General features: G+C 40.9%; 1 protein-coding gene across 5 annotated transcripts in view; it reads right to left on the reverse strand.

Moving 5' to 3' along the window:
- LOC125704464 (stonustoxin subunit alpha-like) overlaps positions 1–17,215 on the reverse strand; it is a 302,833-nt gene that overhangs the window by 148,170 nt on the left and 137,448 nt on the right. For 2 of the 5 annotated variants that reach the window (XM_048970033.1, XM_048970032.1), the window contains one exon: positions 8–282. In XM_048970033.1, the coding sequence (XP_048825990.1) occupies positions 8–28 (21 nt within the window). In that variant the 5' untranslated portion in view covers positions 29–282. Of the gene's footprint in view, positions 1–7; positions 283–5,874; positions 7,422–12,472; positions 12,958–17,215 lie in introns of those variants that run through there. The other 3 variants (XM_048970036.1, XM_048970029.1, XM_048970031.1) reach the window with 3 other exon arrangements.

Below are 17,215 nucleotides of genomic sequence, written 5' to 3' on the forward strand. Positions count from 1 at the left end.
GTCCAAGGTGACTCATAGACAGCTGCATGAACTTTGTAGTTGTTTTATACTTCAAGGTCACACGTGCCTGTTTTTTTTAAGCCTTTGTGTCCTTAAGATACTTGGCAGATCCACCTACTTCAACCAGTCCCCCTAAGAAACTCACTTTTAGCGAAGCATCAACATCCAGAGCACATGCCTTATCCTCTACAGAATCAGATGCAATGACACCAAATTCTGTGTTGTGCTGATTTCTTTCATCTCTGTTTTTTTGAAGGTCTTCATGATCCCACAAGGTAATTCCTGTGTAGGGCAATAATCATGTTAGTGGTTCAAATAAAAATGTATTTCTAAAAATGGAACCAGGAATGGATTTTTCAATAAATTAAGCTAAACTCTCCTAGTTTTTTTTCAACGGCTGTTTTCCTGATTGTTTTATGAAATAATGCCCAGAAATGTTTTTTCACAAATATCTATGTAGGACTGTACTTCTTTGAATGGCTAATTTCTGTTATATCAATGGCAAACTGTGCAGAAACAACCTTGCATTCATTGTTGGAATTTGATTAATTAGTGTTAGTAACTTTGCAGTTTTCCTGTAAGTTTAGTTTTGATGCACTATGTTATTTCATATTAGCTAAATACCTGTGTTTTTATATTGCATAACCCATTTCTCCAGCTTTTAGAAGTTATAGTTCTTCTGTTTATATGAATGATAAGCTTATTTAATAGAAAACAATACATGCTTTGCTTGCAGCTTTTACATTATTACAATCGACAATAGAATCTTCCTGCCTTCAGCAGCTGAGCTATTTACCAAAGTCACAAATCCCACGTTGCCCATCACTGTGGAATATTTATACTGAACAAAAATATAAACGCAACACTCTTGTTTCTGCTCCCATTTTTCATGAGATGGACTTAAAGACCTACAATTCATTCCAGATACACAATATTACCATTTCTCTCAAACATTTCTCACAAATCAGTCTAAATGTGTGATAGTGAGCACTTCTGCTTTGCTGAGATAATCCATCCCACCTCACAGGTGTGCCACATCAAGATGCTGATCTGACATCATGGGTAGTGCACAGGTGTACCTTATACTGCCCACAATAAAAGGCCACCCTGGAATGTGCAGTTTTTTGCTTTATTGGGGGTCTGGGGACTCAGAACCGGTCAGTATCTGGTGTGACCACCATTTACCTCATGCAATGCAACACATCTTCTTCGCATAGAGTTTATCAGATTGTCAATTGTGGCCTGTGGAATGTTGGTCCACTCCTCTTCAATGGCTGTGCGAAGTTGTTGGATATTAGTGGGAACTGGTACACGCTGTCGTATACGCCGGTCAAGCACATCCCAAACATGCTCAACGGGTGACATGTCCGGTGAGTATGCTGGCCATGCAAGAACTGGGACATTTTCAGCTTCCAAGAACTGTGTACAGATCCTTGCAACATGGGGCCGTGCATTATCTGTCTGAGTGGCTGGTCTCAGACGATCTTGGAGGTGAACCTGCTGGATGTGGAGGTCCTGGGCTGGTGTGGTTACACGTGGTCTGCGGTTGTGAGGCCGGTTGGATGTACTGCCATATTCTCTGAAACGCCTTTGGAGACGGCTTATGGTTGAGAAATGAACATTCAATGCACGAGCAACAGATCTGGTTGACATTCCTGCTGTCAGCATGCCAATTGCACGCTCCCTCAATGCTTGTGGCATCTGTGGCATTTTGCTGTGAGACAAAACTGCACATTCCAGGGTGGCCTTTTATTGTGGGCAGTATAAGGTACACCTGTGCACTACCCATGATGTCAGATCAGCATCTTGATGTGGCACACCTGTGAGGTGGGATGGATTATCTCAGCAAAGCAGAAGTGCTCACTATCACACATTTAGACTGATTTGTGAGAAATGTTTGAGAGAAATGGTAATATTGTGTATCTGGAATGAATTGTAGATCTTTAAGTCCATCTCATGAAAAATGGGAGCAAAAACAAAAGTGTTGCGTTTATATTTTTGTTCAGTGTATATACAATTTAGAGTTGTGTTTGACATAAGCAGTTTTAGTAAACACAGTTCACAAGAGATGCTGCTTAATCCCTGTCAGAGATATTATGTGGTACAATGGGCGGAGTTTAAATGGGGTTCCGTTTACGACGTCATAAGCAGGAGGGAGGCGTATCCCTTATTCTGATTGGTCGAGGGGTTATGTTCATATATGATATCATACATGCTTATGCTACGTGATAAGGGGGGCCGCATGGTTTGGGGTTGCCGTTAAACTTTAATAGAATAAAAATACATGTAATGTATTTATTAATGTGTTATTTATAATTACATTTTAAGGAATAATAAAATATATAGCAGGGGTGGCATGGTGGTGCAGTGGTTAGCACTGTTGCCTCACACCTCTGGGACCCAGGTTCGAGTCTCCGCCTGGGTCACATGTGTGTGGAGTTTGCATGTTCTCCCATGTCGTCGTGGGGTTTCCTCCGGGTTCTCCGGCTTCCCCCCACAGTCGAAAGACAAATTGGAGTTACTAAATTACCTGTAGGAGTGCATGTGTGAGTGACTGGTGTGTGAGTGTGCCCTGCGATGGGCTGTCCCCCCCCCCATCCTGGGTTGTTCCCTGCCTCGGACCCCCCGCGACCCAGTAGGATAAGCGGGTTGGGATATGTATGTATGTTGTAGCATTGCCTCAGTACTTAGGACCATCCATCAGCAAGGTTTGTTCTTGTACCTGTTTATGTATCTGTGACAGTAGAAAAGACTGCTGATTACCAGTCAATCAGAAGTTAAAAGACAGCTGGGACTTGTTGACAGCTTGGGTGTGTTGGGCAGGGAAGTGGTTTGAGAACCTTATAGAATAAGGTATAACCCTTATTTCATGTACTGTATAACCCTTATTGCTTATGCTGTGTAACCCTTATTACATGTACTGTGATGGACTGGTATCCCAGTCAGGCAAGATGGATGGAAAATATTGATAAGTAAAATCATAGTTTGAAATCCATTTTAAGAGACAGTAATTTCTTGTACTCAGCACCATTCATTCATCATTCACTTTTATTGTATTGAAAACATTTAAGTATATTGAATGATTGTCACGCTGATATAGATCAGGGTAAATACATCTCCAATCCAATTTAAATTCAATACTACATTCTACATTAAGTTCAGCTATCAAGAGAAACAAATTAAAAAGCAAAAACACACCCATTACATACAAATTCTTCTGACAAGTTAACATTTTAGATTTGAAACTCATTGTTTTCAAATTCTCAAGATATCACAAACCAAAACATTCCCACCCCCACCCTTACAACCCAATTTTAAGGTTTTTGATTCATGACTGTCAGTGATTGTTTAAAAGGAAATCCAAGCCTGCCTCCCTCATTAAGAATGGGATGATTTTTGGTTCAGGTGCCCGTATAAATATATGAATTTTCCATTCAGTTGTTCACCAAAACAGCAGGGCTTTTACTATTAGTATAACTGAAACTATTTTAGCACAAAAGACAATATGCCACCACATCATAACTTTATAACGTAAGCAGCAGTACAGAATCGAGGAATCAATGAAAGATGTCGCAGCCATAATTTTATGTGGTTGACAACAGTAATTTTCTTGTCTTTTGAAATTCTATTTTTACTCAAATATCACTCATGATTGCAATGTTTGAAAGTCATACTTTTTCACTTTGTGAAGAAGGATGTGAGGGATTTGACTGCCTTACTAAATGTATTTTGTCCTTCTTGTCTTTCTCTTTTTGCCTTATACATCCTTGCCTCGGGTGGTAAAAGTTCTTCTTTCTTGCTGACCTTTTGTATGATCACTGCTTGTTCTTTCATAGCTTCAAGTGACTGAATTCGCTTCAGGAATCCAGGTGTAGCTTCTGCCTTTTCACTCTCAATCAGCAGATCAATGTATTCTGGTGTGGAAAGTGGGTTGGGCTTTAAAGCGATTTCCTGCAGTCGAGCTAAACACTTTTGTGATGTTTCCATTAGTTCCAGTACTGTATCTTGAAGATACTGAATTTCTTCCTCTTGTGTTTTAATTATCTCTTCAGCTGACATTTTCTTACCAAATGCTTGCTCATACTTCGCTTTAAGCTCTTCAGATGTTCTCTTCTCTTTCACATTCTCATAGTCCCATCTGTACTTCTGGTTAAAATGCACATTCCAGGGACATTTGCCAGCACACACTTTGCAGTTTCCTTGGGAGTTCATGGCAGCACAACCAGCCTTATCCTTATCATCTGGAATACCACAAGGATAGTGGCAGGTGAAATAACATCGCTGACAGTTGGTTATATACTGTCCAGACCCTGCTATACTAACCTGAACTGGCTTTATTATCTCTACTTCAAATTCAAAGTTTTTATTTGTATTGATTTCTGCTTCATGTTCCTGAATTATTTGTTGTGTCCTTTTGATTGTATCCAGTTTGGCCAAACCAGCTCGGACCTGTGGTTGCAGACCTGTGACTGCAGTTTCCAGCTCTTTGCGTTCTTTGAGGACTTGCCTAGTTAGCCTCAAGCTCTTTGTTTCCATACTTGTTAAGGCAACAAAGAACTTCTTCATGCTCTTCATACCCATACTCCAGAACATCTTGTCAAAGTCGTCATCACCATCTTCCTCATTTTCATCATCACTATTTTTCATTTTGACAGAAGCAGCATTGTCTGCAAACAGTGCTGAATTGTTGAATTTGAAGTGAACAGGAATCCCATTTTTTGTTTTAGGGCATGGAACACCAGACTCTTTGATGGCCTCTAGAACTGGGGGCTTCTGTCCATCTGCAAATGTCACAAGCATCTGGATATTATCTGCTATGTCTTTACCAAAAATGGAAAGGATGGAGTCAAACACATATTTCTGTGCGTGTGTTAGTCGTGCCAGTGAGGCCTGAGTTATGAAGCAGACGGCATCTATATCACTGATTCCTCTGTCGGAGGTGAAAAATGTCCGGATCTGTTCAGTGATTGCTCTGTCTCTGTCTATTCCCCTTGTGTCACCAAAGCCGGGGGTGTCGATGATAGTGATGGAGGTGTGTATCTTATATCCCTCTTGATAATTAATTTCATAGGCAGTGATAAGGGATGTTTGGCTCTCTGTTTGTGATTTTGAAGTCCCCTCATCAATTAATTTGAATCGGAAGTCATCTTCCCACTTAACACCCAAAATATAGTTGATCATTCCGTTTATTAGGGTTGATTTTCCTGCTCCAGTTGCCCCAATGACCATAATGGTTCGATGTTCTCTGATGTTCTTTTTGCCAAGAGCAAATCTCTTGCATCCATCTAAGTTTGTGGGTATCTCCTGCAGGGGAACCTTGTACACAGAGGAGACCCCTTGGCTAAGACATTCACTCTTTCGTTTTATCTTTTCAGCTAGTGTTGTGGTTCCTGACGATGTTGAAATTGAGACTGTCAGACTTCCTTTGCTTTGGCCAGATTCACCACAATTGCATGTAATTCTAACATCATATATTGTATTTGCCTGTAGGTCAGTAATATTACAGACTTCGTCTTTACTAGTCTTTTTCATCCAGTCTACCTCATTTTCATTTTTTTCACATGATGCAATTCTGTATTCAACAACATAGTTTTCAATGCTGATCCCATGTCCAACCATATTAGGTTTTTTCCAAGCAACTACAATCTCCCCTGAGTCTACATCTATTTTTTCTGGCTTCCCAGGAGGACTTGTGGGCAAAGTTTTAATGCTCTCAGCTTCACTGGTTAGACTGACACCTGCTGGACACACTGCCTTGTATCTGACCCTGTAGCCTGTGTGGGGAAGCAGTCCAGACACAGTACATTCCAGGTTAGATTTGGGTACTTTAATAATTTGCCAGACATCTGACTCATTAGCACAATATTCAACCAGGTAGTGTGTGATTTCACTGGATCCATACTGGGGATGATTCAGCTTTATTGTCACACTGTCATGAGTGACGTCAGATGGATTTGGTCTTTCTGGTTTTGATGGAGGATCAAAATGGTCACTTCGTTTCATCCCATCTTTGTAAAGGTAAATACTTGCCCCTTTGTACTTATCGTTAGGTATGGATGCTGATATAAAGTGTGTTTTCTTGTTCTCCTTGTTTGCCTTTGCAAAATTTATGAAGAGGAATACTTGTTCTTTCATTTTTTCTGACACGGCATCTGACAAGTAAAATTCACTCGGCTCGACATCCTTCCCATCTTCTTCTGTTGGTTCTTTTAGCTTTGTAGTTGAAAGAGCCTTTAAGTGACTTTGCAAGCAGGACAGATATGGCTCCTTCTCACCCAGTGATGTTAATGCAAAACACACTACATGCTTATCTCTGTTTTTCAAGATTTCACTTTGAAGCTCACTCTTTGATGCCAGAATTTTTGTGTCTTCCATCATATCAGTGTATGTTTGGAGCAGGTTGATTTCTTGCTCTTTGCAGTCCAGCCATTCCTTAAGTTTACTGCTATTGAAAGGAGACTGTTCCTTCTTTGTTAGGATGTTTGCAAGCACACATTCCTCTGTTCCACCTCCACGAATTGATGGTAAAATGCTTGACAAAGATCTCTGAAACACTGATTTGTACTCCAAGCACATGTCCTTGAAGGATTTTACCTTTCGTCCAATCTCAGGAAAGTATGAAATAACCTTTCTCTTTATAATATCATTGCATTGCATTTCTATTTCACTGAAGTCCTCTATCAAGCTCTGTGTTTCATTTATTAATCTGACACTGATTTGACGCACTAATCTGGCAGCAGAAGAATCTAAGATTTCCAGGGGGAGTAACCACACCCTGACTGGCACAGCGTTTTCCCCCTTTTCACCCAGCAGACCTGGAAGTGTTGTGTATATTTTTACAGCATCCTGGAAGGAAACAGGGTTCTGTTCCAGGGCAAAGTCCCCATAGAATTTACAAGACAACTTTTCCTCAGTAGCTCTGTCAGTGTCAGTCAGCTTTAAGGAAGCCTCCCCTTCTATTGACAATATTGGTATTTTCTTTATCATCACTTGCAGGTTCCCCTTAATGTTTTGCTGGTTCTCGGTTTCTGAAACTTCTCGATCAAAAACGAAAAATGCCTGAGCACCGTACAGCACTGCTGTTACCACGTGTGTTGCTATTCCCTTCTCAAACACATATGGGTGTTTAACATTTCCTCGTCCAAGGTGACTCATAGACAGCTGCATAAACTTTGTAGTTGTTTTATACTTCAGGGTGACACGTGCCTGTTTTTTTGAAACCTTTGTGTCCTTAAGATATTTAGCAGATCCATCAACCTCTATCAGTCCGCCTAAGAAACTCGCTTTTAATGAAGCATCTACATCCAGAGCACATGCCTTATCCTCTACAGAATCAGATGCAATGACATCGAATTCCGTGTTGTGCTGCATTATTTCATCTGTGTCTTTTTTAAGGTCTTCATGATCCCACAAGGTAATTCCTGTGTAAGACAATAATCATGTTAGTGGTTCAAATAAAAATGTATTTCTAAAAATGGAACCAGGAATGGATTTTTCAATAAATTAAGTGTAAGGAAAAGTAGTAAAGATGCCCCAAGGTTCTTGGTTGATCATTTGAATACAGACAATAATAGGAATTTATGATCATGGGGGAAGCCAGGGAGAGAATGGGGGTTCCAGTCGGCACCACTAGGGTGATAAGGATAAGATAAGGTGATAAGAATTTAATTACAATGATCATAAAAGTCTCCACCCTGTCCTGTCCCGTCCCTGTCTCAGGATCCACACACTCCAGGGGGTCACTCTTTATATGTAAATTCACTCACAACACCTACACACAACACCTTGGTGGGGAGGGCTTTTTGGGGTATAAAGGGGGGTGAAGAACTGTCTTCAATTCGTATCTGAGCTGCCTTTCAGTACCCGGTGTGTCTCTCTACACTGTATTACATTGTATTATTTTTACTGTTCAATAAATTATCATTTTGCTGAAACCTCGGAGACTCTGCAAGTGGATTCCCTAAATTAAGCTAAACTCTAATAGTTTTTTCAACGGGTGTTTTCCTGATTGTTTTATGAAATAATACCCAGAAATGTTTTTTCACAAATAACTATGTAGGACTGTACTTCTTTAATGGCTAATTTCTGTTATATCAATGGCAAACTGTGCAGAAACAACCTTGCATTCATTGTTGGAATTCAATTAATGTTAATTTCTTTGCACTTTTCCTGTAAGTTTAGTTGTGGTGCACTATGTTATTTCATATTAGCTAAATACCTGTGTTTTTTATATTGCATAACCCATTTCTCCAGCTTTTAGAAGTTATAGTTCTTCTCCTTATATGAATGATAAGCTTATTTAATAGAAAACAATACATGCTTTGCTTGCAGCTTTTACATTATTACAATCGACAGAGGTTATTTTATCAATGACAATGACTTCAAATTCAGCCAAAAATGCCACAAGACTCTTCTCATATAGAATCTTCCTGCCTTCAGCAGCTGAGCTATTTACCAAAGTCACAAATCCCATGATGCCCATCACTGTGGAATATTTATATACAATTTAGAGTTGTACTTGTCATAAGCAGTTTTAGTAAACACAGTTCACAAGAGATGCTACTTAATCCCTGTCAGAGATATTATGTGGTACAATGGGCGGAGCTTAAATGGGGTTTCGTTTACGACGTCATAAGCGGGACGGAGGCGTAGCCCTTATTCTGATTGGTCAAGGGGTTATGTTCATATATGATATCATATATGCTTATGCTGCGTGATAAGGGTTAGGGTTAGTAATTATATATGTAATTACATTATAAATGTAATTATTTATAATTACATTTTAAGGAATAATAAAATATATAGCAGGGGCAGCATGGTGGTGCAGTGGTTGGCACTGTTGCCTCACACCTCTGGGACCCGGGTTCGAGTCTCCGCCTGGGTTACATGTGTGTGGAGTTTGTACATTCTCCCCATGTCGTCGTGGGGTTTCCTCCGGGTACTCCGGTTTCCCCCCCACAGTCCAAAGACATGCTGAGGCTAATTGGACTTGCTAAATTGCTCGTAGGTGTGCATGTGTGAGTGACTGGTGTGTGAGCGTGCCCTGTGATGGGCTGGCCCCCCATCCTGGGTTGTTCCCCGCCTTGTACCCATTGCTTCCGGGATAGGCTCCGGACCCCCGTGACCCAGTAGGATAAGCGGTTTGGAAAATGGATGGATGGGTAGATGGAAAACATATAGCAGGATGAATGTAAGCTAGCTCATTCACGGCCAGCAGGGGTTCTGTCCACAGTAGACACAAGCGCCCCGGCATATTTTAAAAGAAGAAAGCACTTAAACTTATTACTGTCACAAGACGAGCTGAACGGGAGGATCGCACCGGCAGCACGAGCAAACAGGAACAGGCAGGCAGGCAAAAGTTAGGGCAAACGAAGGTTTAATCGGGATACGAAGCACAAACATCCACTAACATCAATGACAGACAATGGACTCAGGTAAGACACGGACTGAAATACACAGGACTGATCAAAGTAACTAGACACAGCTGGATACAATCGGGGAAGAACACGTGGGTAATCAGGGGGGCGTGGCACACACGAGGAGCGGACGAGCAGGTCATGACAATCACATTTAGCCAAAATGTTTAAAGAAGAAGAAGAAAAACTTTTCTTTCTTTTAAAAATAACACTAAAGCCAAAGGCAGGCGGAATTTAAACAAGTACAAATATGCCCTAACGAAACACTGTCATAAGTTTAAACAAGCACAAGTCCCGAGCAAAACCAATTAACATACAGCACGTCATGTTACAAGAAACATAGCACTTAAATATTTTAATAAGTTTTTAAAAATGGTGCAAAAGCCATTATCAGTTTAACAGTTTATTTCAATATAAACAGAAAAAGTATTTCACCCAACTTGAAGATCCAGCAATAGCCGCTGAAGGTTCCCACAACGTCGCGCAAACAGCAGGGTCAAGGCAGCCATTATCCCGCAACGGAGCAAACCCGACATGCATCCTCCCAGTTTGAAAAATGCGGGCGACATGACGCATGCACACTCACGCAGACATCCCATTTTAAAATGGCGGCACCGACGGTGCGCCTGTTATTTCAAATAAGCCCTTTAACCATAATGTTTTTTTAAGTAATGAAGCACTTTTCTGCCAATGTGAATAATAAAGTAAAGCACCCTAAGCATTTCCACAACAAGAATCAAAGAATAACGCGGGTAATCCTTGTTAAAATCAGCGCAAGCACTCTTCACTTTCTCTCTCGCTCTCCTGTAATACATGCGCGTAGAAACACAATATTTTCTTTAACAATAGAACTACTGACCTATTTATTTTCTGGTGAAAATACCTATAACTACTAGGCCTGCGCAGATTTGCACAGGCCATCGCATCCATTGTCCTCCTGCTTTTGTTGTGCAAACACACTTATCACCTGTGAACCCTGGCACATTTGCATTTCCTCACTCAGAGTAGCACAAATCCAAGGCAGCCCAAACCTCTGTGTGTGACATGGAAACCTTCACAAAATCCTGCCATATCCATATAAAATATCACACACACTGACTGACCTGCAAATATGAGACACACATTCACAAAATATATGGAAACACAAGTCTGTTTTATTTATAAAAAAGAGTAAAAAATAGAATTAAAAGTTGTTAACAGAGGGGGCGGCATGGTGGTGCAGTGGTTAGCACGGGGCGGTTTGTACTTATCTAAATTCCGCCTGCTCTTGGCTTTTCTTTCTTTTAAAAATAACACAAAAGTTTCTCTTCTTCTTCTTTAAACATTTTGGCTAAATGTAATAAGTTTAAGTGCTTTCTTCTTTTAAAATATGCCGGGGCGCTTGTGTCTACTGTGGACAGAACCCCCGCTGGCCGTGTATGAGCTAGCTTACATTCATCCTGCTATATGTTTTATTATTCCTTAAAACGTAGTTAAAAATAACACATTAATAAATACAAGTAATGTATTTTTATTCTGTTAAAGTGTAACGGCAATTGAAACCATGTGTAGTATAAGCATGTATGATACCATATATGGACATAATCCCTCGATCAATCAAAATAAGGGATACGCCCCCCTCCCGCTCATGACATCGTAAACGGAACCCCATTTAAGCTCTGCTCATTACACCACATAGTATATCTCCTGTCTAAGGATATCCATCCATCCATTATCCAAACCGCTTATCCTATTGGGTCGCGGGGGGTCCGGAGCCTATCCCGGAAGCAATGGGCACGAGGCAGGGAACAACCCAGGATGGGGTGCCAGCCCATCGCAGGGCACACTCACACACCAGTCACTCACACATGCACACCTATGGGCAATTTAGCGGCTCCAATTAGCCTCAGCATGTTTTTGGACTGTGGGGGGAAACCGGAGTACCCGGAGGAAACCCCACAACGACATGGGGAGAACATGCAAACTCCACACACATGTGACCCAGGCGGAGACTCGAACCCGGGTCCCAGAGGTGTGAGGCAACAGTGCTAACCACTGCACCACCATGCCGCCCCTCTGTCTAAGGATATTCCTTTATTCATTTATGAAATTATTACCAACTTGCTACATCTTAAGTTGTAGTGAGGGTACATTTACAGGAACTTTTATGTGATACTTCTATCCAAAGCAATTTACATTATAGGTTTGGGTGATATATCGATAAAATATTGTATTGTGATTATGAAGATTCATATCGTCATCAAGTTGAATATTGCATCGTCATATAGCCTAAACACTTGTCTTCTTGCAGAATAACAGCTATAGTATACTGTTTTACATAAATTATATCACAGTATGAGTCTGTTGTTAATGTGGTTTATCATTACACTCTTCATATGCTCCATAACTATTAGAAATTGGTAATTCAGTCATCACAAGCAGAAAAACTTTACTGTGTCCTACATATTATCTTTAGAATATTGTGATGCATATTTATATTGGGAAACTCTCTGAAAAACTAGTAATATAATTTTTAGGGCATATTGCCCACTCTAGTCAAACCTGTTCCCTGGAATGAACAGTGAGGCAGTCAGAGAAAAAGCTTAAAAAGTAAAATATACTGTCGACTTTTGTTATTGGTTAAATTTATTTATTTTTAATTAAATTTCACCTTGCATTCTATTGAATTTTTTTTGTGTTGTGAATCAGTTTGAAGGCAATTAAGGGATTTCTGAGCAAAAATAGAAGACTGAAGTAAAGAAACAATGACTTGAATTATATTGTCATGATTATCAGTATCGCTTTATGACAATCTTTTTCACATGACACTTGCAATTTCTGGCATTTGAACATGTGTGCACTCTGCACACTGTTAGTGCAATGCTGTACTTGTTGAGCTACATGAGCTAAGCTACCCTCAGAGGTAGGGTGTCATGTACACTTGGTGGATCCTCTTAACAGCATGGATTAAACTTTTTAAAACATGTGGTCCCTCATTGAAAACTCTACCCTAGATGCAATACCCTGTATGCAATCTGGTAAAGAACGAGAAACAGCTGTTTGATTTAGCGACTTACCTGGAATGAGACGATCATCACGACAATCGTACAGCATCCCCAGCTGGAAGGGTCTTCCGAGAGCTGCCACCTCCAGGGGCTTACTCGATCCGGTGTCCATGACTTGAGTTCTAAACTCTAAAAAGATAGGTGTATATGCTTTTATTAATTCATAATTCTGTTAATGTCATAAATTATATAAAATACTGTTCATAAATTATATTATTTCATATTAACAATTCTAAATTGAGCTTTGATGGTACATCTGTTGGGAAAATAAAAAGTAATTTTAAAATTGTATTAATAGTGGGGGTGTAGTTATGGATGGCCTAGGCCCACCCACTTTTTGTGTAGGTCCACCCAATCAAATTGCTGCTTTTTTGTAGTAAATCTCTATTAGGCACGTTCTCACTCCAGGAACCTTTTTCAGGACCCAGGACCGTTTTCAGGAACTTTGTCGTGTTCCCACTGAAAGAACTCGGTTTGATAATAGTTCCTCAGAGATAGTTCCGGGGCCTTTTTTTATTCCCTACTCCAGAGCAGGTACCCTTTGTTTGACCATGAACTGCTGGGAAGGGGCTTACCAGTGATAATCTTACTGACTGGTTGACCACAAGCACCACCACTAACCTGGAAGTTGTGCGGAATTGTTGGGAATAGAGATAAAAGTAGTGGAGCAATGACTGAGCTGATGGAATCATTTTTACACCTCAGTTTTATTTAATGCATTAATAAGTATGTTTCTGTTTGTATCTCCATATTGCATACTGCCCCTTGAAGATGGGATCCTGTATCCCTAAGTCGATGTCATGCATCCTGAAGTTTGGAAGACCTCCCCCCACCAAACCTTGTTCTTATTTTGTTTTGCCCCACTCATGCCCCCACTGCCATATTCTGCCTTTGTTTTCCCTGGTCTACGCCCTCTGCTGTCTCTGTCTGTTTTTCTCCCTGTCCTGGTTGTCCCTTCACCTGTCCACCCTGCCTTTGTTGTGTTGGTCATTTCCCCTGTTGTCATTGGTCCTGTGTCCTTAGTTATGTCATCTGTTCAGTGTTGTGCCCCAGTTTTGTTCCCGTCAGAGGTTTGCCCTGTTTAGCCTCTCTGGCCTGATCTGCTGTGTATGGTGTCAATCGTCTAATCGTTCCTCCCAGTCCTGCCCAGTCATATCCAGTACACCCTAGTGGTATTTTATACTGGCTTTAGGTCGCGTTCTGTCTTGTCTGGTCAGTTCTGTCCAGTCGCCCCTTCTAGTCTGGTGTCCAATCTGCTTCCCACCCTGTTTGCTTCCTTGGGTTCTGCCCCCCCCCCCCCCCCCCCCCAGGAGGGCATGCTTCGGGGGGGGGGGGGGGGGGGGGGACTGTCACATCCCGCTTCTTTGCCCATTCCTGTTTCCTCTCTAACATGGCTCTAATAAGCCATGCCTGATCCCCGTTAAGTCGAACCTGATTTATTAATAAGTGGTTAGGTTTCCAACAGAGCAAAGTACTTAAAATCTTCATCGAATTTATTGAACTGGTCAACCAATGAGCAATTTATTCCTGCATACACCTCCCCAGTAATTCACGGTCCAATGAAAAGTAAGGACGAAGAAGGGTTTGGCCGACCTTCAAGGAACTACAGTAAGAAAACGTTCCTGTGCTGGGGACAGGACAAAGTTCCTGGTTCGAAAAAGGTTAGTGAGGTGGGAAAGCAATGAATAATAGTAGATTTGCTACAAAAAAGCAGCTATTTCACTGGATAGGCCAATAGAAGAATTATTGCATTATTGCCAGTTATTACATTATTGGCTGCTACAGGCACTGTTGCCAACTCCTCAGCAAGGAAAGTCGCTATTGACTATCCCAGAGGTCGCTAAGTTGGCAACACTGGCTATAGGGGCTACCCCCCTCCAAAGCAAGATTAAGCAGTTATTCTGATAACTTTAAAAGTTTTTTCAAAGTATGTTGTCAGGAAACCCGAATCCTGGCCGCATATCAACATCCATGATCCATTGGACCTTTTGGGAAGTTACATGGATCCCTGTTCAGCTGCTTTTCATTTAAGCAGGTAATCATTTGATTTACAAGCACCCCTGACTAAAATAAGCCACGTTACAGTATGTTTTCCCACTCAGTAAGTCTGAGGGCAAGAGGATCTGGCTGCAGAACAATGAGCGACGATCGCCACTGTGGGACGGAAAATCACGTGTCGTCCGGTTTGCTAAGTAGAACATCAATGATATTTCCTGTATAAGTCCCCGACCTGCATTGCAACCACAAAACTAGTTTAAGCCGGTTTATTTCAACTTAAATCTATTTTCAGTATAAGTACGACCTCATAAGTTTCTATATAATCAACATCATTATAAAAATGTGACTGAAAAACACTGGATATCTGAGGTGTTGCATTGTGCGAGTATTGCTTTGGTCTGTCTACAGCAGGACAGGTTAAATAAAGGAATATTTAACTGAGTCTCATTTTCACAGTACTATCTGATTGAGGTCGGGCACATTTTTCAATAGGCTGTAAACCTTATGAGAGCAAAGGTACATCAACTTATGAAAGCCCTGTCCCTTTTTTAATAGTAATTAAACCGATAACAAATCAATTTAGAAAATAATTTAACGTTCTCGTCATTTTTAAAACCCTTGCCATTATAGCCTTGCGTCGATTTGTCTTTGCATTTTGAATCGGACTGTAATATACACACAGTATCCTGCAGCAAATAATAATGTACGTGTGAAAACACAACACTTGAAATGGAAAAGTAATACAGCCGTTAACGTCCTGCTACATATCCACCTTCAGGTGTCTCTCGATCGCTGTACATAATTTCCTTTGGACCTTGCACATAAACGCGATCTCATGCGATCTAAACTCGAAAAATGATCCTATACAGAACCAAGAATGCATCGGCACCTGGAATCCTGAAGGTATGAAGCAGAAGGGCAGCAACGGAGACATCATGCTTTTCTGTTTTATAGAATTACACACATAATGCATATAGCGAGCCTGCTCTAGCTGATACTGCATAAGTACAAACCGACTTCGGAATTTTTAAGCTGTAAATCATATAACATAAGCCTATTTTTCTACTGCCGTTTTATTTGTTATTAACTATTTCCACTGGATATTGTACCCTTATTTTATATCTTAAAGGTAAATACATGTTTAATATGTTGATATTAACAGCTACGTAAGTCAGCATACATCCATCCATCCATTTTCCAAACCGCTTATCATACTGGGTCGCGGGGGGTCAGGAGCCTATTCCGGAAGCAATGGGCACAAGGCAGGGAACAACCCAGGATGGGGGGCCAGCCCATCACAGAGCACACTCACACACCATTTATGCCTTTTTACATTCGAACATTAAGTTTATCATTCACAACCTCCTGTAATTCATCACAAATGTGACAGTAACTTTTTCATTAAAACGCTACAGTAATGCTTTTCTTCTCGACAATGCTCGTCTGTGCAAATACAGTCACTTTCAGTCGCAGGAAGAGACTGATTTAGTTGAAAGATATTTTTGACACTTAGTTGAATCCATTCTGCTGAAAATTTTCTTGTATTCTGTCGTTGTATAATATAATACGGCACTTAACTTCATACTCAGCACCGTCATGCTTGGAAATGATCTGACATCGAACCACAGACCAAAAGTAATCAAAAGTCACCAAAATTTCCCCACTCACTCTTAACCCCGTGTGTTCATTACAGCTAACAAGCCGTATTGCAAGTCGTCCTGCCATAAGGAAAAGATTCTGGGGGGGGGGGGGGGGGGCATTTTATAGCAGGCCACCCTGCCACAGAATAAATAAGTATGACATTTGTAATAAATAAAATTATGTGGAGCAATTATTAAATTAACACGCAACAAACAAACAAAAAAACTTCAACATAGTTACACACTCCAAACAATTTTTTTATCAATGACAATAAAAGGGCTACAGGAGTTGAAGGTGGTCATGTGGCCCCCTTCCTCATTCGCTCCAGAGAGATGCAGTTTCCTGTGGTGTCCTGGCATTAAAGGTTCGTATAGTATTTAAGCTATGTTTTAAACTGCAAATTCATTTTAAGAATGTTGAATGACAACTCTCTCCGCCTGGGTCACACGTGTGCGGAGTTTGCATGTTCTCCCCATGTCGTCGTGGGGTTTCCTCCGGGTACTCCGGTCTCCCCCCGCAGTCCAAAAACATGCTGAGGCTAATTGGAGTTGCTAAATTGCCCATAGGTGTGCAAGTGTGCCCTGCGATGGGCTGGCCCCCCATCCTGGGTTGTTCCCTGCCTCGTGCCCATTGATTCCGGGATGGGCTCCGGACCCCCCGCGACCCAATAGGATAAGCGGTTTGGAAAATGGATGGATGGATGGATTTTATCACTATGTTAAATGGACAAATATATTATCAACCATAGTTAGACAATGTGCAACAGGCTGAAACTGCCAAGGTTATTACTGGAGGAAGGGATTCGCCTGAGTTCACCAGCAGTTCACGGCTGAGCATTTTTTAAAAAACCAAGTGGAGATGGTCGTGCCACCATTATGTTCAGCCGAGAGACCAAACGGTAAAAGAAATGATGGGCAAACTTATCACCTAGAGGTGTGGATTAAGGGAAAAAACAATGATTGTGAATGGTTGAAGGAATGATGATGCTTAAGTGATGAGATATTGTTAAATGATAATATAAAAATATATAATATTTTATTATATATATATATATTATATAAAAACTGGTGTAAAACAGTACTGGACACACTTTATGTGTCCAGCCTTGGTTGTAAC

The sequence above is a fragment of the Brienomyrus brachyistius genome, chromosome 12 (assembly GCF_023856365.1).
Source record: "Brienomyrus brachyistius isolate T26 chromosome 12, BBRACH_0.4, whole genome shotgun sequence".
Lineage (NCBI taxonomy): Eukaryota > Metazoa > Chordata > Actinopteri > Osteoglossiformes > Mormyridae > Brienomyrus > Brienomyrus brachyistius.